At 32.4% G+C, this 24,542-nt stretch overlaps 1 protein-coding gene across 6 annotated transcripts in view; it reads left to right on the top strand.

Annotated features, from left to right (window-relative positions):
• USP34 (ubiquitin specific peptidase 34) overlaps positions 1–24,542 on the top strand; it is a 398,976-nt gene that overhangs the window by 255,881 nt on the left and 118,553 nt on the right. For 4 of the 6 annotated variants that reach the window (XR_012472449.1, XM_074206826.1, XM_074206813.1 and 1 more), the window contains 15 exons: positions 2,036–2,236; positions 4,459–4,541; positions 5,461–5,501; positions 5,606–5,730; positions 6,463–6,615; positions 8,525–8,629; positions 11,525–11,580; positions 11,657–11,798; positions 19,095–19,278; positions 19,647–19,810; positions 21,028–21,093; positions 22,033–22,179; positions 22,266–22,322; positions 22,439–22,516; positions 24,071–24,165. Coding sequence is in view for 5 of the 6 variants with exons in the window: in XM_074206826.1 (XP_074062927.1) it covers positions 2,036–2,236; positions 4,459–4,541; positions 5,461–5,501; positions 5,606–5,730; positions 6,463–6,615; positions 8,525–8,629; positions 11,525–11,580; positions 11,657–11,798; positions 19,095–19,278; positions 19,647–19,810; positions 21,028–21,093; positions 22,033–22,179; positions 22,266–22,322; positions 22,439–22,516; positions 24,071–24,165 (1,697 nt within the window). In the remaining variant the exon portion in view is untranslated. The remainder of the gene's footprint in view (positions 1–2,035; positions 2,237–4,458; positions 4,542–5,460; positions 5,502–5,605; positions 5,731–6,462; positions 6,616–8,524; positions 8,630–11,524; positions 11,581–11,656; positions 11,799–19,094; positions 19,279–19,646; positions 19,811–21,027; positions 21,094–22,032; positions 22,180–22,265; positions 22,323–22,438; positions 22,517–24,070; positions 24,166–24,542) is intronic. The other 2 variants (XM_074206840.1, XM_074206819.1) reach the window with 1 other exon arrangement.

Below are 24,542 nucleotides of genomic sequence, written 5' to 3'. Positions count from 1 at the left end.
AGCATCAATTTTTTTGTTCATTTTTATTTTATAAGGCAGAACATACAAGTATGTTAATTCCATCATTAGATTTCACTTTTCAAGTCTATAGTGTAATCAAAATGTGTATCAAAGTTGGAGTTTCATAAATACCTGCTATATTACTTGAAATTATGAACTGAAGCTACTGCATCCAGTAATAGAAGAACAATGAAAAATATGAAATAGCTAAAATAATTTTCTGAAGTTTGATATATTCTTATTTAGCTACTTAACAGAACAAAGTTCACATCAAGTTTACTTTTCTTGACTGAATTCAATTTTTTAATTGAATTTATTGAATGTGTATCTTGTATATGAGAGATGGAAGATTTTAGTGAAATTATCTTGCAGACTACTATATTCTATATTTCTTTGAAGCAGTTTTATTTAATTGTCTTTTTGTCCATGATCTTTCATAATTGTTTTGATGTACAGAAAGCCATTCTAATCAGCCGCTTGAATGTTGTAGATTAATCTGAAGGGTGGAAGATTATATGCCTTAGATATTGTTTCTACTTCTTCTATTTCATTTGCATTTTGTGAGAACTTCATATTGTAACTGAACCATGTTATTTGGTCAACTATTATCTTATATGCCAGACACACACTGCCAAGCACTGGGGATGAAAAGAAAGGCAAGAAAACATAGTCCCTTCCTTTCAAAAAGTCATATTCTAATGCGAGAGAAAAGATACAAATGCCTACAAGATACATACATACACACACACACACACACACACACACACACACACACACACACACAGTATAAATGGAAGGAACACTCAGAGTGAAAGAAGGCATTATAAGCTGATACAACTGAAATGTGGAATTCAAGCTGAAAAGAGGCAAAGGTGAAGAGGGAAACATTGTAGGCATGAGGAATATCTAGTAAAAATAAAACATACAGATAGTGGAAGGTCATGTACCAGAAACTTTGCATAGGCCCTTGTGGCTATATTCTAGTATTTAACAAGGAAATTAAGTAAGATAGGACTAGGTTATAAAAATTATAATAGAGCTTATATTTGAACCTGTAGGTAATAAGGATCATCCGGACAGAGTTCATGAGCATAGGCTGAAACTGTCTGACATGTGCATTTGAAAAATTACTTTGGCAACTTAAGAAAACAGATTGTACTGGCATACCCAAAGGATATCATATTGCATTAATTTCAGTATGAGGTTATAATGGTCATGAATTGGTGTAGCTGTATGAATAGAGAGAAGGGAATATTGGTAAAATAGAACAAAAGCAGTAGAGTTGAATGTGTGGTAATTTGTAGATAACTGGGATTAATTAGTAACTACATAGTAATTGGAAACTGGGAAGAGTAGATGGTTTGGGGGGAGTGGTGGAGTGGAGGCAAAGACAATGAGTTTAAGTTTTGTAATTAGTTTGAAATATCTTTGGATATCTAATCAGTTAATAGTCAGAGAATGAAGCTTAGCAGGAAGAGTAGAGTTTGATATATGAAGATTATAGCTGTAAGAGTCATTTACAGAGAAAATAATTGAGCTGATGGCATGAGATTATTAAGTAAAATCCTATGAAGGCACATAATATATAGAGCCCATCACGCCAGTGCTATGACACAAATAGACACAAATAGAATAAGAATAAGAAATAGAATAAGAAAGGGCAATGAGCAGAAGAGCCAGATGTCTTCCCCCACCCCAAAGGAAAAAAAAAATCGTGAGGAAATAGTACCCAGATGGAGGTGAGCTAATAGGATAGGTCATGAAGGATGAAGATTGAGAGAGGTCATCACATTTGGCAATTAAGTGATCATGGATGTCTTCTTGTATTGAAGTTTTAGCAGAATTATGAAGTCAAAAATTAGGTTGTAGATTTAGAAGATTTAATATGTTTAGTGTGTTTTTTTAACTATTGATGAAAATCATTTTATCAAATTAATATCCCTGGCTTTTAATTTTAGTTAGAGTCAGCAATTTCCATTTAGTTCATGGAATTATTAAATGAAAATAGAAAATAACATTTAATTTTTATCCACAGTGGCAGCTAGATTGTCTTGCTTGCTTGCTGAAGTTAATATGCCAGTTTGCAGTAGATCCATCAGATTTGGATTTAGCTTATCATGATGTCTTTGCCTGGTCTGGTGTAGCAGAAAGTCACAGGAAAAGAACTTGGCCTGCTAAATCAAGGAAGGTGACTGGAGATCATACTAAAGGTCTTCATATTCCCCGATTAACAGAGGTAAGATGTGGCATAGATTACTGTAACATTTAAACTTCTGTTTATATTTCAATAAAATTTCAGGTATAAATTAAATAGTTTTATTTTTTAAATAGTGTTTTAAAATTACTTTTATAAAGACTCCCAGAAAATTCTAATTGACCCTGTTTTTTTTTTTTGTCAGTGGCTATTATTAAGTCTAAAAAATTTTTTTAATTTGTATTCCAAAATGAATGAACGTATTTTATACCATTTTAAAGTATAAAAATTTGGTTTTAAAAACCTTCTGTTATAGAATTTTATTCTTCCCCAGACCAGTTTTAAAAAATGCCTTCCAATTTGTGTATGCTAGTTTGGTTCATTATTGTATAATGAATAGTTCATATCTGTTGTTTTAAATAGTAATACAGATCCTGTAGTTTTTTTCATTTTATTTCACTTTTTGCTCCATTAATATATTATTCACATTAATATTACTTTTAAAAAATTCTTCTTTTCCTGAAGGAATTAAAAGCTTTTTTCTTGTTCATTATCGTGAATTAAACTGAAAATAGTATCCGTTCTCATTCAGGATTTGTTCAGAATTCCAGATCCTCAGCAATGGAAACCAGCAATTTAGATTTTTATAGTTTGATATTTTAATAATATTGATATCATTGATGAATATTTAGTCCTGTAGGTGAGATCACAGTCCATCTTGACCTTCATTTTCATCATATTTGACTTACTATCTATGTCCTCTTCTTAATTTCCTCATAAGATTTCAACTCAGTTTGCTGAGTTACTATACATTCAGTTGATCATGCAGGCTGGCCAGCAATTCTCCCTCACATCTGCCCTGTTGTTATTCTTTATTCACTTATTGAAGTATTTGCAGATACATTCTTTACTTTCTCCTGTTTTATATAATTAATTACTGATTCCAAGTGTTATTTTAACAAAAGGCTAAAGTCTCATCTTGAAGAATTTTTCCGGAATATTTTATTAACCCGATAATGTAATAAGTATCCTAGAACTATTATGATGAAGTCATTTGTTTGAGCAATTAAAAATCTTTTTTTTTTTTCAGAAAACATTTAGAATAAAATACTGTTTTGTATAGTATTTTTAATGAAAGATGTATCTTAAATCTAATAAGGGAGGTTTTTTTTTAGACATTATAAAGTTTGAAAAACATACCTATTGCCATGATATTCTGCTTTTTAACTTCACTTTTCCTCATCAATAACTTTTCTTATTTTTTAGCATTGAAGTATTTAAATTTTCTGTTTTATTCATCTCATTATTAACTTATCTGCTGCTTAAAAATGAAGAAGAAACAATGAAAATTGAAACATTGATTCCTTGACACTTTTTTTTGGCAAAATATCTGAGAGACATGTAAAAGGAAAACTTGATATAATAGAGAGTTCCTAGAACCACAAATTGAGACAATAGTGGATTTTCTTTTGCCCTATTCCTTCCCCTTTTACCCGATTCTGCCATATTGGGATAAAGCCTTTTCTGTCTCAGAATCCATTTTATTTTCTTTAATATCTTTTCCTTCCCTAACATTTTTCTGAGGTTAATTTTTTTTGTATTTAAATAACCTTGAGACATTCCTTCTAGTCAGTCGACTTTTGATGAACTATACAAAAATTAACTCGTCTGGTGACCCCCAATGTTAGCCAACATAATAAAGGAAAACTCAGATTTCACTATTGTTATCTTTAATCATTTATTATTTCTATGTAGCAGATAATAGTTGTTTATAAAACACTATCATAAGATCATAAATCTTATCCAGTCTGACCTTTTCATTAAAATAGGAGGCACAACTTAGAATCAACAAGGTTAAATGTCATAAAAATGGGACTTTTAAACACAGGTCTTTCAGTTCCATATCCATTGTTCTTTCCACCAAACCATCTTATTTTATTTCTCTCTTTTAGTTTTTGCAATGCAATGGGGCTAAGTGGCTTGCCCAAGGCCACACAGCTAGGTAATTATTAAGTGTCTGAGGTCAGATTTGAACTTAAGTACTCCAGACTCCAGGGCCGATGCTCCATACGCCACCTAGCTGCCCTTATTTCTCTCTTTTAAAGTATTTGATAAACTTGATATTTTAATAACTATGGAAATCCATCGTATCAGAAAAGCTATAAATGTAAACATGTTTGTTATCATTAACCAGTTTTTAATTTCATATTTGCCTCTACCAATAATTACTAATGTTCCTTTTTTCCCTTATTTCTTTTAAACAGGTTTTTCTTGTTCTTGTTCAAGGAACCTGTTTGATTCAGCGGCTTATGTCGGTTGCTTATACTTATGATAATTTGGCACCTAGGTACGAAATCTTTCTTATATCATTGGGGAAAGAGAAATTTAATTTTTTTAAAATATACATGCCACTAATTTGAATTTTCTGATTATTGTAATGTAGCATATGTGAAGTTAAGATTTAATCAATGAGAACTATTTATAAATTGATTTTATGTGAGCTAACAGATTTTTGTTTTCTTAATTATGATATCAAATAGGGAAGCATAATTCTGTAAATAAGTTTGAATCAGGTATCATCAAGCTGACATAATACAGTATTATATTCAAGAATCTTTAAAACTAGCTTTAATGCTTTTGCCAACTTGTATAGATAATTTTTATTGTTGTACATTTGATTAATTGGACTTTATTTTGCTGACATGCTATCTATCTATCTATATATATGTAAACCATGATCAAAACAGTTTTCATATGTTTGCTTTGTATGTCAAATAACATTTTATCTGCTCAACAAGTCTTTTGTAAACTGAAATTATCTTTTGTAACAAACATCTCACACACATATATATATATTAGATTTTTATTAATATAATAATTAAGTCATTGGGTAAGATAGTTATTCATTTAAATATTAGGTATGACTTTTTCCCCAAAGAACTCAAAATAGCATTATATCCTGTAATAGCAAAATAAAATTAAAAAAACCAGTAAATTTTTCTAAACACTAATGAATGCTTTATTTAAAGTAATTATTCAATAAAGTTCTGGTATAAGAAAAGAATTTGAACTGTCCTTTGGACTTTTGTGTAACATGATTTAATTTTTATCTTTTTGTTATTATATAGACAGAAATTTTATAAAACTTCTTTATTTTCACTGTAGCATTTTAATTTATGAATTCATGTAATATGATAAAATATGCAAAGGCACATATATTTGTATATTTATATATCATATTTATACATATTTCTTTCCCTGTGCAGAGTCTTGAAAGCTCAGTCTGATCACAGGTCAAGACATGAAGGTTGGTAAAGACTTAATTTGAAACTTGTAGATTACAATTTAAGAGTATCATTTGATATCATTTATTTTAATGCATTAATCATCACTTTTCTCTCCTTCCATTAGTCACACATTATTCAATGTGGCTGCTAGTCAGTTGGGCTCATTGCTGTTCTTTAGTAAAATCCAGCCTTGCTGACAGTGATCATTTACAAGATTGGCTAAGGAAACTGACTCTTCTTATTCCTGAGGTAAGACATATGAAAGAAAATGATTGTTGAGCCACCAATTACTTTTTACTTCATCTTTTTCTTTAAATTGGTAGAATTATTACAAATGTGTAACCTAGTTATTACTTTTATTTGATATTATTAACCTACTTGCAGTATATCAGAAGTATTTGTAATTACTTAAAGTTAATTTCTTAGTTTCATTTCATTTGATATTTTTAAGTACCTGGGTTTTGTAGCTTGAGTTTTTGTTTTTGGACCTGACCATATAATATTCAGAAGGATCTTTTTTGTTTATCTGTATCAATACAGAAACTATTCCTTGTCCTTTTACCACTTGCTTGCCCCCATCCCTAGCACACAGAATAGTACATGCTGATTGAATGAATGACCATAATTACTATCTTAGGGTTTTGAACAAAGCCTCTCGAATCTATTAGGCTTATTATAACTCTAAAATTTTATGATTTTATTTTCTAGTTTATCTTTGAGATAAGAACTTTATCTGCTCCACCCCTTTTTTCTTCTTCCCTCCATTGCTAGAAATGGAGAATTAAAGGAATTCAGTTTTTGCATATTCAGTTTATTCTTAAAGTACATGCACTTTGATAACTCACATGCTATCCATATGTATTTATGTGAATATAATGTTTTGACTTTTTTACTAAGAAGTTAATATTCGACTAAAATATGCTTAAGAAAATAAGTTATGGTATTGACTCAGTAGAATTTCTTTTGAAACTTTTGTTTTAGACTGCTGTTCGGCATGAATCTTGCAATGGTTTGTACAAGTTATCTTTGTCTGGACTGGATGGTGGTGATTCCATTAATAGATCTTTTCTATTACTTGCTGCCTCAACATTATTGAAATTCCTTCCTGATGCTCAAGCTTTAAAACCCATTAAGGTATGGGATGTGGGTGTAGTTGTGTAGAATATTATTATTTTAGTTTCAAAATGCCTTTTCTCAAGGTATTTTACAGAATTTGATTTAGTTGTTTTTTTCTTCTGAATTAATCTTTCTCAAGGAATTGAATGTATGTATTTTGAGTCACTACAGATCAAGTACCTAATGAGAACACTTTGATGCTGTGTACCTTTCTATGTTAGGTATAGTCATACTAAATCACATATTCAGGCATATTAGCTTCAAACATTTTTATATTTCACTTTTCCTTTTCACTTTCAGATTTTCCTTTGTCCTCTATGGTATACATGCATAGCTACCATGAACAGGCTAAATTGAAGTTTTAGAGGAACTAAGTGAATATAGTAAATAACTGAAAATGTGAAATTCTGTATACAAATCTTTATTTAGCATTATAAATAATCTATTGTAATCCAGCAATTAAGCTAAAATAATTCACTGATCATTTTAGTTAGACTAACATCCTTTGAACAAAATAATTGAAAATAATTTTTTCACTTAATTGATAAACTTCCTATTTAAGAAATCACATGTTATACATTTATTTTATAAACTGAAAAGCAGTGACCAAAAATTCTAGAGTCAAATTACTAAGCATTTCCCATCCTCTCAATTATTGTGCCTTTCCTCTGTTAATTATTTCCCATTTAGCCTATCCATATCCCATTTGTGCATATTTGTCTATTGTTTTCTCTAGAATCATGAGTCCCCTTGAGGTCAAGGAATGTCTTTTTCCATTCTCTGTATCTCCAGACTTTTGCATGGTGCTTGATACTTTAAAGACACTTAAATGCTTATTGACTGAGTAGGCCAACTATTAGGCCCTTACTAAGTGGCAGGCAGTGTGCTAATTTCTCGGTATAAAAAATGAGGCAGAAACAGTCTCCTTTGTCCTCAAGGAATAAACATTCTAATTAAGGAACACTGAATACATACAAGATATGCAAACTATAAATGGAAGTAATATCAGAAGAGAAGTATTGTTGAGGAGGATCTGCAAAAGTCCCATTTGGTAACATTTGAGCTAAGAAGAAATCCAGAATAGCCATGAGGTGGAGGTGGAGGTGGAAGTGAAAAGAAGAATATTCCAGGTCTTGATGATAATGAAAAAGGTATAGTGTAGGAAAAGAGAGTTTGTGTTTCAGGATCATGTGCACACATATGCACATCCATGAACACACAAATCCACAGAAATTTAGAGAGCAATATAGAAAGCATTTTTGTCCCCATGGATGCAAAAAACTTCACTCAGCAGAAGGGGAAAGAGACTCTCCAAAAGTTAAGGATATAAGCCAAGATATGGGCTTGGTGGAGAACAGGTAGTCGGTGCCAGATGTTGGAGAAAGCATTCCTAATCAGACCCAGATATGTTGAGTCACTTAACTGAAAACCAGATGAGGTTTGTGTAGTGGGAGTCTTCTGTTGGGAAGAGAAATTGGGAGAGAGCTAACAGAAGAGGAGTAACTCACATACTGCTATAGTCAGACTGTAGTTTTATAGCATTCAATGCGACACATAGTTAATGTAGGTCAGAACAATGGAAAATAAAAATTTGTCTATGTGCTTTATAGACATTAAGACCACTTGACCTAAGAGAATCCATATTGTAGTCTTATCATTTTAACTATTAACATCAGGCAATATAAAAATCATAAATATCACAGGTAGATAGATACATGCTAGATGCCCAGTAAATACTTTCATTTCAAAATTGTGGAATAAGTTTGAGATTTTTAATTTTTCTCCAGATTTTAAGGAAATTAAAAGTTTTAAATATCCCTCCCCATTTTAAAGTCTTAGAACAGTTGTTTTTTGAGAATGTTAATTTGTTTCTGAGTTTTTAGCACTATTTTTGAGGCATAGATTTAAATAATATTTATTTTCACAGATAGAGGATTATGAAGAAGAACCAGTGCTAATACCCGGATGTAAAGAATATTTTTGGTTATTATGCAAATTAATTGACAACATACATGTAAAAGATGCTAGTCAGGTAGGTAAAACTAATTTCACATTGATTTATTACTATAAGTGATCTTTTCCCCTCTATCTTTATATTTTTTACTCATTTTAATTATGTGAATACATATCATCACTGAGTCTTTATTATCAAAGTTTTTTTTCTGTAAACTTAATAGTGGTTGGTTATCTTAATATACTATCTATTTCATGTATTTATATATATAATATATATATATAGATATTAATTTCTGATTTCATCAGAAATATGCTCATACTTTTTGGCTTTGTAAACAAGGATATTAATAAGATTTGGAGCAAACATATGAATCGAGAATTCTCTTAAAAACTTAATATCACCAGCAGCCTATGGTTTCATTTCCCCTAAAATAGGAAATTAGTTATTGTTTTATCTAAAAAGATATTGTCAGAATTTAAGTAACCTTTTTGTTAAAGTAAATTATATATTTCATTCTGTATATGGTTTAGTCAACTTCTAGAAAGTTTTCTTGACATTTTTCATAAATTGTAAACAGATTCAGATAATATACAATAATTTGAGAGTAGTAGGCTTCTTTAGTTGGATTCTTAACCTAGAGTCAAAAGAGGCCCAAGGATTTCAGAACATCCATAGAACTTCTAATGTTTTGATAGTTGTATTTCATCATAATTGGTTTCCTTGGTAATTCTATAGATTTTATTTCATGGATTAAAGATTTTTTTCTGTGAAGTCGTATGTTCTCTAAAAGACTTATCATACTGCCATGACAAAAAACAAAATTATACTCCTACTTTAGGTTACAGTCGAGTCAGCAAGCATTTGTTAAATGCTTTTTATATTCCAGGCTCTGTGCTAAGTCCAAAGAAAGGCAACAAAACAGTCCCTGCTTTCCAGAAGCTCATAATCTGTGGGACAGACAACATGCAAACAGCTACCTACAAACAAGATATATAAAGGAAAAATTGAGGGGCAATGAATAATTAATAATTTAAGAAGACACTGTCATTGAGGGGGACCAGGAAGGGCTTCTTGTAGAAGGTGGGATTTTAACTAGGACTTTTAACAAAGCTTGAGATATGATGGAAATCTTGAGAGAGAGAGAGAGAGAGAGAGAGAGCGAGAGAGAGAGAGAGAAAGAGAGAGAACGCGGTTCAGACAAAGGAATATGTAGTCAACAGATGTTGTTTGAGGAAAATAAAGGAATCAGTACCAATGGATCACATAGTATGTGTAGGAAAATAAAGTATAAAAAGCCTGGAAAGTTAGGAATATGATAAAGGGTTCTAAATTCCAGAAGATTTTATATTTGATCCAGGAGGTATGGAGGAGGGGAAGAAAAAAGGAGGAGGAAAGAATGCATTGTAAAACAAAAACAACCAGTTTTGTAATAGATTGAGCATTAGAGATGAATTCAAATCCACCCTCAGTCACTTAACTAGCTGTTTGACCCTGAGCAAGTAACTTAATCTCTGTCTGCCTCAGTTTTCTTATCTGTAAATTGAGAATAATAATAGCATCTACCTCCCACGCACTAGTTGCTATATAAATGCTTTATATTGGTCATTATTCTTTTTCCTATTGCTGCATCTAATTTGAGATGCTCAATTAGGTTCTAGAGATATAATTTGGAAAATTAGAAGAGCAGTTAGGGAATAAGCAAATTTGAAAATTATCAACATAGAAATGACAATTGACCCAGTAGAGATCACTAAATGAAATGGTGTAACAGTAAAAAGAGGGCCCAGAAAAAGAGCTTTATAACATAGAAACTTAAAATTAGTTGGTTTCACCCAGAACACAGTTCTAGTAAAAATAAGTTAGGTAGGATTAATCTGTCAGAACATCGTGAGTGAAATAGTATCACAAAAATCTATTAGATAGTAGAATGTATCAGGGAAAAGAAAATAATTGACATTCTTTTGTTGAAAGCTACAGAAAAGTCTAGAAGAATTGTATTAAGGTAGTACAAATGAATTTTTTAAGTAAATTGTTTTCTTTTTCCATTATAATCTTTTCACCTAAAAAATCAAGTTAATGCCGTAAATGGAATGTTAATAAAATAATTATTAATTTAGCTTCCATTTGGTAAGAAAATTTTGAGATAGTTATGAGATAAAATTTATTAAGTCATTTTACTTCTTTGTAAAAAAGTGCATTTAATTAGGAAAAGCATCTGAAATTTCACATTTATTGTGTCATGAATTTTTATGATCATAAAGTTGATAGCAAGAGACAGGATACAGTCAGGGAGAGGATCAACCTTTGAAATCTGCCTCTGACTCATTATAAATGTCATGTATACAGTAGCTGTATATTATCTAGGCAACTCTCTACAGTGTTAGTTCTAGATGAGTTGCTCTTCTACCTCAGTGAAGGGAATTTCCACACCAATGAGAGAGAGAGAGAGAGAGAGAGAGAGAGAGAGAGAGATAGAACAGATAAGGAGTGGGTGGTATGGGTGTGTGTGGGTGTGTGTGTGTGATCTCTATGTGCCATCTGCCACATGAAAACAAATTTCCTTCTTTCATTGAATATCAACAAATAAAGGCATGTATATCTTCTGCTGAAGGGGTATTGTGTTAGACATTGTCAGAATTAGTGGACTATAAATTCAAACTTTTTCTCAACTATAAGTAATTGACTGAAATTATTTTAAATCTTTACTACACTACCTATATTATGGAACAGAATGTTTATATTCTGTTATCAGTTGCAACCATATTTGCACCATACTTACCATTTAAAAATATTTATTCTTATCAATATTAGATGCCAATTGATGTCTAAATGAATTTTTCTCATAGACCTTTTGTTAAATTAAGATTTCATGTTTTACCAATTTTTTTTTTTACTGTAGTCTTTGAAATTTCTGTGCAATAAAATGTCCTTTTAGCTTTCATTCATACTTTGTTTTTTCTTTAAACTAAGACAACATTACTGGACTTAGATGCTTTGGCAAGACATCTGGCTGACTGTATTCGAAGGTATGACTTGATGTGATGTCATTAACTCTTAAATTATATTTTTGAAATGAGTGATTAACAACCATAATTACCCAAGCTTTCTATTTATATATTATAGCAGAGAAATCCTTGATCACCAGGATGGTAATATAGAGGATGATGGGCTTACTGGACTCTTACGACTTGCAACAAGTGTTATTAAACATAAACCCCCTTTTAAATTTTCTCGAGAAGGACAGGTAGGAATGAATAAAAATTTGACATACGTCTCCATAATTTTAATGAATTTTTAAAACATATTATACACTTTGTATTTTATTCTGCTCCATTTTAAATTCAGCTTTGTTGAACTAGTTCTTTTGGATATTTACTTAGAAAAATTTAGGTCTTGAAAATACAATGCTAATGCAAATTTCAAGATGCTTTAGTCAGTTTCCATTCTTATGACATATATAGAAAAAACTGAACTTTGAAGCAATCAGGGCTACAGTTTCACAGGATTTTAATATTCCATGCACCAATAATTAAATAGCATATGTATGTATAAGACATATATTTGATTCATTATGGTTTTTATATCAGAAATACTGAATTTTCCAAGTGTTTCACAAATATTAAAAGCATTATTGAGATATTTCATAAAATAGTGAATTTTACATTTTTCAAAAGTTTTATGTAGCAGTATGTTTTAAGACTTATGGAGCATCAATAAATGATATCTAGAGTTTATTAAAACTTTATTTAAAAAGTTGGTCATCGCTATACCACTAATATGTTGATGTTTACATAATTCAGTACAATTCCTCAGCTTGTGTTGTGATTTCAGTGTTGTGGACTAATTCAAAATTAATTCAATTAATTCAAAATTTTTAGAAATTTTGAAGAACTTAGAAAGTATTAGGTCCCTCTCTCTCTCTTTATGAATATGACCATACTAGAACCCATAAAGTTCTAGAGCCTTGCTGCTTTTAGGTCCTACAGCTAGCAGTACATCTGGGTCTTGATTCCACAACTTCCAACTTCTATGCTTATGATCTATTGTTTGTCTTATCAATTATGATCACTTTTAAGTTCAAGAACCAGATTTTTAATGGGTGTTTTAGATTAAAGAGAAATGTTAAAGAATATTGTTCCACAGTATAGTTCTATTAGAATCCAGGAGGAATGGAAATTCAGGAAAGCCTGAAGGCATTTGAATGAACTGTTGCTGAGTGAGATGAGCAGAAGCAAAAAAACATTGTATACCCTAACAGAAACATGGGGAAGATGATCAACTTTGATGGACTTGCTCATCTCATCAGTGCAACCACCAGGGACATTTTGGGTCTGTCTGCAATGGAGAATACTGTCTGTATCCAGAGAAAGAATTGTGGAGTTTGAAGAAAGACCAAAGACTATTACCTTTAATTAAAAAAAGAAAAAACCTGATATGTTATGTAATTTTGCTATCTCTTATACTTTGTTTTTTTTCTTAAGGATATGATTTCTCTTTCATCACATTCAACTTAAATCAATGTATACCATGGAAACAATGTAAAGACTAACAGAATGCCTTCTGTGGTGAGAGGGAAGCAAGATTAGGGGGGAAATTATAAAAATTATAAAACTCAAAATAAAATCTTTATTAAAAAAAAGAGAGAATATTAATCAGAGGGGAGCCAAGATGGTGACATGAAGGAAGGAATTCCCAGGAAACTCGTTCCCCCAAAACTCCAAATGTCATCAAATTATGACTAGCCAAAATTTAGATGGGCAGAACCCACAGAAAGACTGAGTGATACAATTTCTCCAGACAAGATCTGCATGAAAGGGCTGTTTTGCCAACCTGGGAATTGGAAAGACCTGCAGCACATTGCAGCTGGGCCAGAGCAAACCAGCTCAAACCTTCCAGAAAGAGCAGAGCACCAGCCTCAGAGCAGCCTGAAGGAAGAATCAGAGAAACCATCCAGCAATTCCAGAGCTCTCAGCCCACAGACGGTACAGGGGTCCAGGGAGACTGCAGAGGTCTTTCTGATGTTTGCCTACCCTCAGATCCAAGTCAGTTAGGGCCCACCTAGAGGAGCAAGGATCCTTCTCACAGCTCCAGGGCAGAGGGGAGAGCCTGTGGTCATCCACATACCAGAGCACAGGCAAGAGAACAATTCAGAGCCTCTCATAAGACCTTGGAGGAATTAAGGTCCCTGTGGGGTGTCCCAACCCCCCCCCCCCCCAAAGCTTTGGGTGTATCAGTCATAGTCTAAAGGAAATTAGTAAACAACACAAAAAGGAGAATCTGACCATAGAAAATTTGGTCCCATGGAGGATCAAAATATATACCCAGAGGGCGGCTACGTGGTGCAGATGACAAAGCTTCTTTATCTAAAACCTCCAAAAGGAATAGAAAATGGGCTTAGGTTATGTATGAGCTCAAAAAAGACTTCAGGGGTGTCTAGGTAGTGCAGTGGATAGAGCACTGGCCCTGGAGTCAGGAGTTCAAATTCAGTCTCAGATAGCTAATAATTATCTAGCTGTGTGGCCTTGTGCAAACTGCTTAACCCCATTTGCCTAGCAGAAACCTAAAAAAAAAGACTTTGGAAAGCAATTAAGGGAGGTAGAAGGAAAAAATTGGGAGGAGAAATGAGAGCAATGCAGATAAATCATGAAAACCAAGTCAGTAACTTGGTGAAAGAAATACCAAATATGTTTAAAAACCAGTTTAGGCCAAATGGAAAAAGCAGCACAAAAGACAAATGAGAAGAGTGCCTTAAAAAGCAGAATTAGCTAGCTAGAAAAGGAGATTAAAAAAAGCTCTTTGAAGGAAATTTCTTCAGATGTAGAATATAACTAAAGGAAGCTGATGATTTCGTGAGAAGTCAGGAAGAAATAAAACTATACCAAAAGAATCAAAAATTAGAAAATGTGAAATATCTCATTGGAAAAACAACTGACCTTGGAAACATATCCAGGAGAGATAATTTAAAAATTATTGGACTTGCTGAAAGTCATGACCAGGAAAAATCCTAGATTTCATTTTTCAAGAAATAATACCAGCAAGATTGCCCTGAGATCCTAGTAGCAGAGAGAAATTGAGGGAATTCAGTGAACACCTCCTGAAAGATCCTAAAAGAAAAACTCCAGGAATATTATGGCAAAATTCTAAAACTCCCAAGTCAAAGAAAATACTTTAAGCTGCCAGAAACAAATAATTCAACTACTGTGGCTCTATAGTCAGAATTACACAGGATCATTAAGGGCTTGTAGGGCTTGGAATATGATTCCGGAAGGCAAAAGATCTTGGTTTACAACTGAGAATTAACTAACCATACTCTTTCAGGGGAAAAGTTGGGCTTCCAATGAAGCAGGGGACTTTGAAACTTTCCTATTGAAGCAACCAGAGCTGAACAGAAAGTTTGATCTCCCAAGTTCAGAACTCAGGTGAACCATAGAGGGTTTGGTCGAGAAGGACTAACTATGAGGAACTTAATGATACTGAACTGTTTGTATTCCTGCATGAGAAGAAGATATTGATAACTCATATGAACTTTCTCCTCCAAAAGAGCAGTTAGAAGGAGCATATATAGACAAGGCACAGAAAGGAGCTGTATATAATGGTATAATATAGTCAAAAGATGGAGTCAGTGGACAATAAAGGAAAGTACTTGGAGGAAGGGAAAGGAGAGGAAGAAGGGGTTAAGATACTTCACATTAAGAGTCAAGAAAAAGGGTTTTCAATGGAGTGGAATGGGGCAGGTGAGGGGGGGAATGAGTGAGCCTTCATTCTCATCAAAAAAATGGCTAAGAGATGAAATAACATACACACTTAAAAGGGTGAGGAAATCTTATCTTACCCTAGAGAAAAATTGAGGGGAAAGGGATAGGATAAGGGGGAATAGGGGAAGGGAATGGAAGATTGTGGGGGGGAGGGTGAAAGAGAGTGAATAGAATAAATGAGATTGGGGAGGAATAGAGTAGAGGTAAATACTGTGGGAAAGCTACTGTGGGAAAAATAGAAAAGCAACTTCTCTGGTGCACTTAATGTTAAAGAAGGCAACTCATCTCAGAGACACAGCCACTGGAATCTGAACACAGACTGAAGTATACTTTTCTGTCTCTCTGTTCTTTAGGTTTCCCTTTTTTTTGGGGAGGGGGGCTTTATGTTACTCTCACAACAAGATTATTGTAATAATATAAAATAAATCAGAAAAAAAGAAGAAAAAAAGAATATTGTTCCATAGGAATAATCACTTAAATACTTTTTTATAAAGATATTCTGTTTAACAGTTAAAGCTTCTCCTATATGCAGAACCTCCTCCCAATATCTTTAGAAGTTAATGTCTCTGCCTTCATAAAGCTTAGTAGGGGAAGTACAAATCATGCCAGAAAGTTGTAATATGCAAGTCATTTACCAAATAGGGCAGAATCTAATCTAATTAAGAATGAGGAAGAATTGAAAAAGTTAGAAAGTCCAATGTTACATCTCATAAATGTGATTGTCAGTTTGGATTATGCTCATCAGGCATTTATCAAATACTTGCTGTATGTTATGAACTCTACTAGGTTTAAGGAATACAAAGAAAAATATGAAAAAATTCCTGCCTTCATAGAGTCTAGTTTATTGGAATTGACAAAATGTAAAAAAAGTAATTACGTATAAATTAAACTGCAGTTACATTTTTTGAAGACTACCAGTATCTATAAACTGACTATATCTGAGGCTACTGGTTCCATTTTTGGTTAAGAATTCCACTTTAATCGTTTGGGGATTTTTCTCATATCCTAAATTTGACTTTCTTCTTCCTTTGCTACTTTATCCATTACTCCTGTGATGTTTATGTGTAGTTTCTGTGAAGTAGTCACTCTTTCTTTTGACAGTCCTTCATATATCTGATGATTATCTTGTGACCTGGGGAATTGCTTAAGTTCTTGAATGCCATTTTGGTGGGAATATTCACAATTTATTCTAGGGATTTAGAATAGCCCTGTTCGGCAAGTGCTTATAATAAATCTGATCATCAGCTACTTTTTGGGCTTACTTGAATTTTATATTATATTAGCTAATAGTTTTCCAGATGGTAATATCACATCAAAACAATTAACAGTTAGAATAACCAACAGTAAAGTTGCAAAACCTTTTTTTAATGAATGAAAGTTTAGTTTTCTTTATACATTAGTGAGCTTTTATTAAAACATTTTTAAGATTAAGAAAACAATGCTTAGAGTTGGCACAAGTTACAAAGATTCTATATTGCACTGTATTCATTTTGTAAATGAATAGCTAAGTTCCAGTATGTTTGTTGCATCAAATGACACCAATAGGAGCAGAGGCCAGTTTTGATATTCTGTTTTTCCAATTCAAAATTCATCATCCTTTCTGTTATATCTTATTTATTCAATCAAGAAACTTGTATTAAGCACTTACTGAGTTCCAGTACTGTGCTGAATGTAGTATAAAATCTCTGAAAGGCATTTTGAATTTTTAGATCAGGTATGACAACATTCATCAAGATGTGAATTGGAATATGGGTTATTTTAACTAAGCACTTTAGTGCTTAACATGCTGTCAGCTCAGTAGTAGTTAATATTGTTCCCAAGGGATTAGAGAATCTAAGGGATCTATAAAATAAATTTTGAATCAACCATTGATTTCCATTTGTTCTATTCATCTCCATGCCATGCTTCCTTATTCCTTCCTCTTTCCCTTACTATCTATCTATATATAAATTACTAATCTATAATATTCTAAAATAAAATAATTTTTTTATAATTCTTTAAATGTTTTCTGAAAGTAAACCCAACTTAAATAAGTGGATTTGAAGATGCATAGACTCACAATTATAAACTTAACTTCTTCAGCAGTTTTGATTATGAATAACAGTGATGTTTATCCTTCATTCTTGAACAAGACCATAGCATCAAGGACATGATGCCATGACAAGCACATGAACTGAATTTGAATGAGGGGCTGCTGTACTCAGTCACCAGCCTTACTTTCTTCTCCAGGCCCATCTGGGTCCAGTGGCCAGATTTAGATCAGGACAATTTGAGATGACCCAGAATGTGAGACAATCAGAGTTAAGTGATTTGCCCAAGGTCACACAGCAAGTACATGTCTGAGGCTGGATTCGAACTAGTGAACAGAGCACAAACCCTGGAGCCAGGAGGACCTGAATTCAAATGTGATCTCAGTCACTTAATAATTAACTGTGTGACCTTGGGCAAGTCATTTAACCCCATTGCCTTGTTTAAAAAAAAAGGCTGTCATATCCCTAGATTACAAATATCTGATGCATGCTAAACATATATAATTCTATTCCAATTTTTTTTATGAATAACATGTATAAACACACTCTTGCACATATTTTATATATCAAAGTGAATTTTGGCCCATTTTCTCCAGTTAGTATCATAGAATTAGACTAGACAGACAACTCAAGAGATTATCTAATTATCTATTTCTTTTAAAAAACAATGATTGATCTACTTATAATTTTATTAATTAGTATCACACATATCTAAATATTTTTCTTTATTTTCCACTTCAGTTTTCATTTACAGATTCTCTTTTCTTCCTCCCCCTCCTCCACGTATTGAGAAGGCATGAAAAACAGTACCATTACAAATCAAATAAAGCAAATTCCTGTATTACTCAAGAAAATAGATTTTGTTTACTACTCTTAGTTACACCAGCTTTGTGCTTGCAAATGGGTCCTACTTCCATTTTTATTTTAATTCAAGAAGAATATAAAATCACTATTGGGATTAGTACAAGTGTAGTACTCAGCACTGAGGATACAAAGACAAAATGAAGTACTGAAGAGATGATATCACAGATTAATAAATAGAGGGCAGGTTGAGGAAGAAAAGAATATTAAAACTGAGTATCAATGAAAGCTTTCTTTAGGACACTAGACCAATAATAAGAATATCTAGCATTTTTTATAGTATTTAAAATGTACAATGCACTGTGCTTAAGTGCTTTAAAACTTCTATTTTATCCTTGCAACTCTTGGAAGTGGATCCTGTTATTATCACCACTTCAGAAGTGATTGGTGAATTTTGATCTCAGATCATCTTGACTCTAGGCACAGGTTTCCTATCTATAAATTAGAACACCTAATGCCAATAAGCATTCTGAGAAATAGACTGTAAGGAAGACCTGCATTAGAGACTTCACTGTTCAATTGTTCAAATACCTGAAAACAGAAACAAGAACATGGAGTTGGGGGAACATGGAGCAGTATAATTTGACTAGAACATAGATTCCAATAAGGAGAATAGTTCTAATTATGTGGTTAGAAAAATAGGGTTAATAAATGGTCCTTGATTTCAGGTTGAAAAATTTGTATAATGAGGTTATACTTTAAGCTATTAATAGTTTTATTTTTTTGTACAGAAAAAGTAGGCTTTTTCAATTTAGTTGCTAAGTCAAGTATTAACAAATTTTAATATTTAAAAACTGATTCGTTGACATGACTGATCACTAATTTTTTTTCATCAAATTAGAACTATTTTGTAATCATACCCACTCATTGAATTGCTCTCCCCCACTTTCCCAGGAATTTCTAAGAGATATCTTCAACCTGCTCTTCATGCTTCCAAGTTTAAAAGATCGACAACAGCCAAAGTGCAAATCTCATTCTTCAAGAGCTGCTGCTTATGACTTGTTAGTAGAAATGGTAAAAGGGTCAGTTGAGAACTACAGGCTCCTCCACAACTGGGTAATGGCCCAGCATATGCAATGTGAGTATGTTTGCTCATGTTTAATTTTTATAATTATTGTCTAAATGAGTTGAATTGCTCAGATAATGGTATTATTAGCATATGCTACAACTAATAATAAATTTATGCAAGAGATTGACACATGTATAAAAATTGTTGGTTCATGGATGTAAAAAATATTAGATAAAAACCCAGTTATTACTATTTTCAATAAAGATACTATCTTTAATATCATGTATGATTTAATCTCATCTTAACACTGTCAAAAACAAATGAGTATTTTATGTGTGTTTTAAGTAATTGAAACTACGAGGAGAGTGGATGGCATACTATTTTCTACTGTTTAAAAGCTAATTTACTTAATTTTCTACTTCTCATCCCTCACCTAGCATCCCATGCTCCTTACAAATGGGACTATTGGCCTCATGATGATGTCCGAGCAGAGTGTAGATTTGTTGGCCTAACTAATCTTGGAGCAACTTGTTATTTGGCTTCCACTATTCAACAGCTCTATATGATACCTGAAGCTAGACAAGCCATTTTTACTGCAAAGGTATGTAGTTTTCTTTTCTTTTTCTTCTTCCTCTCCTCCCCATCCCCATATGTAATCTATCATTGAACATGGAAGCAAATAAGAGCTGAAAACTGATAGGAATGAGTGGAGTTTGTCAGTTCAAGGGAGTAAAGAAATAGGCTAATTCCAGGGTAAAGGATTTTTTTCTTAAGAATGGGAAAATCTCAGAAGAAGAAATTGAATATTAATCATTAATAAACTCCCTAAGAAAATATCTCCAGGTCCAGATGAATTTTATAAGTAAATTCTATCAAAGATTCCAATACAACAAAACCAGTTTAAAAAATAGGAAAAGGACTTATGCCAAATTCTTTTTATGACACCAATGTGATGCTGACACTTAAAAAAGACAAAGAAAATTATAGACTAATATCCCTAATGAATGTTGATTAAAAAATCGTTAAGAAAATTTTTAGCAAAGAGATTACAGCAAGTTATTACTAGGATAATACACCATGGTCAGGTAGGTTATATACAAGGTTAATGGGGATGGTTCAGTATTAGAAAACACTTAACCTAATTTAGCATATCAGTAACAAAACCAACAGAAATCAGTAGTTGCTGGAAAAGCCTTTGACCAAATAGAACATCCATTCCTATTAAAACACTAGAGAGTATAGAAATAAATGGAGTTTTCCTTAAAATAATAAGAAAATTATCTAAATCACTTCAATCTAAAATATATTTGAATCAACAACTTTTGCAGAATAGCAAAATATAAAATCAACTCATATAACCTCACTGTAGCTGTTGTATTTATGGAAATATTGGAGTTAAAATTATTCCTCAGAAAGTGTAGATTTTTTTCAACATTGTATCAGTCAGTTTTTTTCCCCAATTTGATTATGATGGCTTTTCCCTTATCCCTTTATCTTAAGCTGTATATTCTAAACAGGAAAGGATTCAATCCGGAAATGGGATATATTTCTTTCTTATAGTTTTACAAAATTAAACTATATACTGTATTTGGCACAGAAATATTTTTTATATATTTATATATAAATTATATATAAATTTGTATAAATATTTACATATATGTTTATATATTTCATATCTTTTCCATGTAAAAAGTACTCATCTGGTTGTTACTGGGAGATAGTTCCCATACTGAACAAATGAAAGATCCTGCACATTAATTTTTTAGGCGATAATTTTATGATGTTGATTAACAAGGTATTTCTCATTTTGTTTTCTAGTATTCAGAAGATATAAAGCATAAGACTACTCTTCTGGAGCTTCAGAAAATGTTTACATATTTAATGGTAAGTCACAAAAATCACCTCTGTAAAACTGACATGTACCTCTGTTCAGTGTTTAAAAGTGAACTCAGAATAGGATCAAAAATAAATCCCATATACCAATATGAAGTAAGGAAAAGATGACTAGAGTGCAAATGATCTGATGTTTTCAGTAATAGCTTTCATTTATATATTAGTTGAAGACTTATAGAATGATTTACCCATTAACTTACTGGATCATCATGATACATGAGCTTATTGCACTTTTTCTCATGTGGGACTTAATTTCAAAACCCATGGCAGTGCTTTTTCCATTATGACCTAGTGCCTAGTGCTTTGAAGATTTTGGAGATTTTAATTCCTCATTACGTAGCATTGGTCATTTTGGAAGGCATTATGTCCTTACATTTCAGGAAGGATATTGGGAGATTGCTTGGTATTAGAAGATTGGTTCAAGTCCTCTTTATGTGAATTACCTGTGGAAACAATAATTCGTACTTCATACAATTGATGAGATGATGACATTAGATAACTCAGAAAAAAAAGCCTTGGTGTACCAGAGAATCAAACTAGCAGCAGTGGTAGATGCTTCTTATAGTTAAATATTGGCTTAATTTGTGGAAATTTTATTCTCAGCTTAAATTTATAAGTAAAACTGGCTTTGTGTTGTCCTTTTGGAAAGATCATATCTTTCCCCCTTAGACCTATTCAAGCAGACTGTAGATGAACATGTGGACACCTGTTTTAAATAATGATTATATTAGATCGTTTTGAGCTCTTTTTCCCTACTATAGAGAAAATTTTGTTCATGTGTATTGCTTGATTTATTTTTAGAATGGCATGATTGTTAATTGTTTCTAATACTTATGATCTAAAAAAGTAAGCAAATGTATGCATGTTTTGGAATGTTGTTTGTGGATAAATATGTCACTTATGTAGATTTATGTGATGTTTCCTTTTTAGGAAAGTGAATGCAAAGCTTATAATCCTAGACCTTTCTGCAAAACTTATACTATGGATAAACAACCACTGAATACTGGTGAACAAAAAGACATGACTGAATTCTTCACTGATTTGATCACAAAGATTGAAGAAATGTCCCCAGAACTGGTTAGATACCAGAATATTATGAGGTCATTAAAATATATAGATTTGTTCAAATTTGTATTACTAATGTTTTTGCATTTATTTTCTAGAAAAATACAGTGAAAAGTTTGTTTGGTGGTGTCATTACAAACAATGTTGTCTCTTTGGTAAGAATTTTTCTCATTTTTTCACAGTTATTAACATCTGATTTAGTTTCTGTGAACAAATTATTGACCTTTTTTTTTTCTCTTCCCCAATCCCCCAACTATTATTACTTGGTCAGGATTGTGAGCATGTCAGTCAGACTGCTGAAGAATTCTATACTGTGAGATGCCAGGTGGCTGATATGAAGAACATTTATGTGAGTGATACTGCACAGTTTTTTTTGTTTTTTTTTTTAAAGATTTTATTTGAGTTTTACTATTTTTCCCCCTAATCTTAACTTCCCTCATCCCACCTCCCACAAAAGGCAATTTGTCAGTCTTTACATTGTTTCCATGGTATACATTGATCCAAATTGAGTATGATGAGAGAGAAATCATTTCCTTAAGGAAGAAACATATAAAATATCAGAGATAGTAAGATCAGACATTAAGATATCAGTTGTTTTTTTTTCTAAATTAATAGTCCTTGGTCTTTGTTCAAACGCCATAGTTCTTTCTCTGTATACAGATGAAATTCTCCATTGCAGACAGCCCCAAATTGTCCCTGGTTGTTGCACTGATGGAATGACTGAGTCCATCAAGGTTGATCATTGCCTCCATGTTGCTGTTAGGGTGTACAGTGTTTTTTCTTGTTCTGCTCAGCTCACTCAGCATCAGATTTCAAAAGCACTTTGTTCCTTGCATAGCAGCTGGTGACTTCAAAGTTTATCGGCTTGCCAGGCAGTAAGACTGAGACTTCCCTTTAGATCCAACCCATTATAACCAAAACAGAAGAGATGAGGAGAAGTGGGCTGGATTTCTAGAGGAATTGTAGGGACTGGACCTCCTTCTGCAGATTACAACCATTGGGATCTTTGTCCATTGTAATGTAGCTCATTTTTCATTCTCTTTGGATTTTATTGCATGGACTCAAGGAATTGCTTCCTTTTCATTCTTCTGAACAAACTTTTTTCTTTTAACTAGAAAGGGTTATTCATGACATTAAGCTTGTCCTTTTCCACGTTTTTCCCTTCCTTCACTCAAACCATTTCTTTGTTCCTTTAGAACATATAAAGGAAAATTTCTTTATAGAAGAGTAAAATACACATTTTAAAGAAGAAAGAAGACTTGGGTCATTTTGTCTATTTTATCATAGCACCTGAGGAGAGGGAATGGAAATTTGAGGGTAAAGAACAGCTGATATACTCTGGAGCTGGATGAAGCAATTGTTAATATCTTGTTCAGGGAGAGTTTGAAAAGACCATTTTTGGAGATGGGATTATTGGGCAAGCAGAATAGCTTCAGAAATTAAATTGCTCACCTTAAATTGCCTGCCACCTTGGTGTAGAAATTCCCAAATATCCTATAAGAGAGAGGGTTCAGAAGAAAAGATGCTGGAACCAATGGTCCATTGGACTAAAGCCTTATTCTTTATACGTATTCAATAGTTAAAACTACTTTTTTAGATCTTAAAAGATATGTAATTTTAGAATTACTTGTTTATAGAATACTGATGCAAATCTTTTATTGGTATTTGTTGTAAGAATTCAGTTTACTACATGGTTAATTTTTTAATTCAGTAATTTGTAAAAGACCAGTCTCAAAAGGAATGAAAAAGTAAAAAAAAAATTCTAGTTTAAAATGCCAAGTATCTACCAGGTTTTTCCCTTTGAAAGCCTCCTTTCCTAAAACATTAAATTAACTGTTATATGCTCTGGGGTGGCAGTTTGTAACTAATGATACAAAGTCATTTATATCATTTATTTACACAGGAATCTCTTGATGAAGTAACTATTAAAGATACATTAGAAGGTGACAACATGTATACTTGTTCTCATTGTGGAAAAAAAGTAAGAGCTGAAAAAAGGTACATATATGAAGAAAAAATTTTTAAACTTTTTTTAATGTTTACATTATTATAGAATCTCAGAAATGGAAGTGATATCATTAGCTAATTTGTACAACTCTTGCCTGGAAAACAGTCTGATGTATTCCCAACAAATACTCATCCAGCTTTTTCTTGAAAACCTCCAGCAAGTTATAATGCGCTTACCTCTTGAGGCATTCCATTTGTTTTTGGGTGATGCTGGTTTGAAAAAGTTTTCCCTTAAATTACGCATAAATTTGATTAATAAGCATTTATTAAGTGCCTAATATGTGATTTACACTCTTCTTGAGACTACATTATAGAGTGGTAGGTTTTGTGTATAAAAAGAGAGATGAGAACTGGATAAGACTAGAGAG

Source organism: Macrotis lagotis, chromosome 1 (assembly GCF_037893015.1).
Source record: "Macrotis lagotis isolate mMagLag1 chromosome 1, bilby.v1.9.chrom.fasta, whole genome shotgun sequence".
NCBI lineage: Eukaryota > Metazoa > Chordata > Mammalia > Peramelemorphia > Peramelidae > Macrotis > Macrotis lagotis.
The sequence above is the reverse complement of the archived record's forward strand: the minus strand, read 5'-3'. Positions and strand labels throughout refer to the sequence as shown.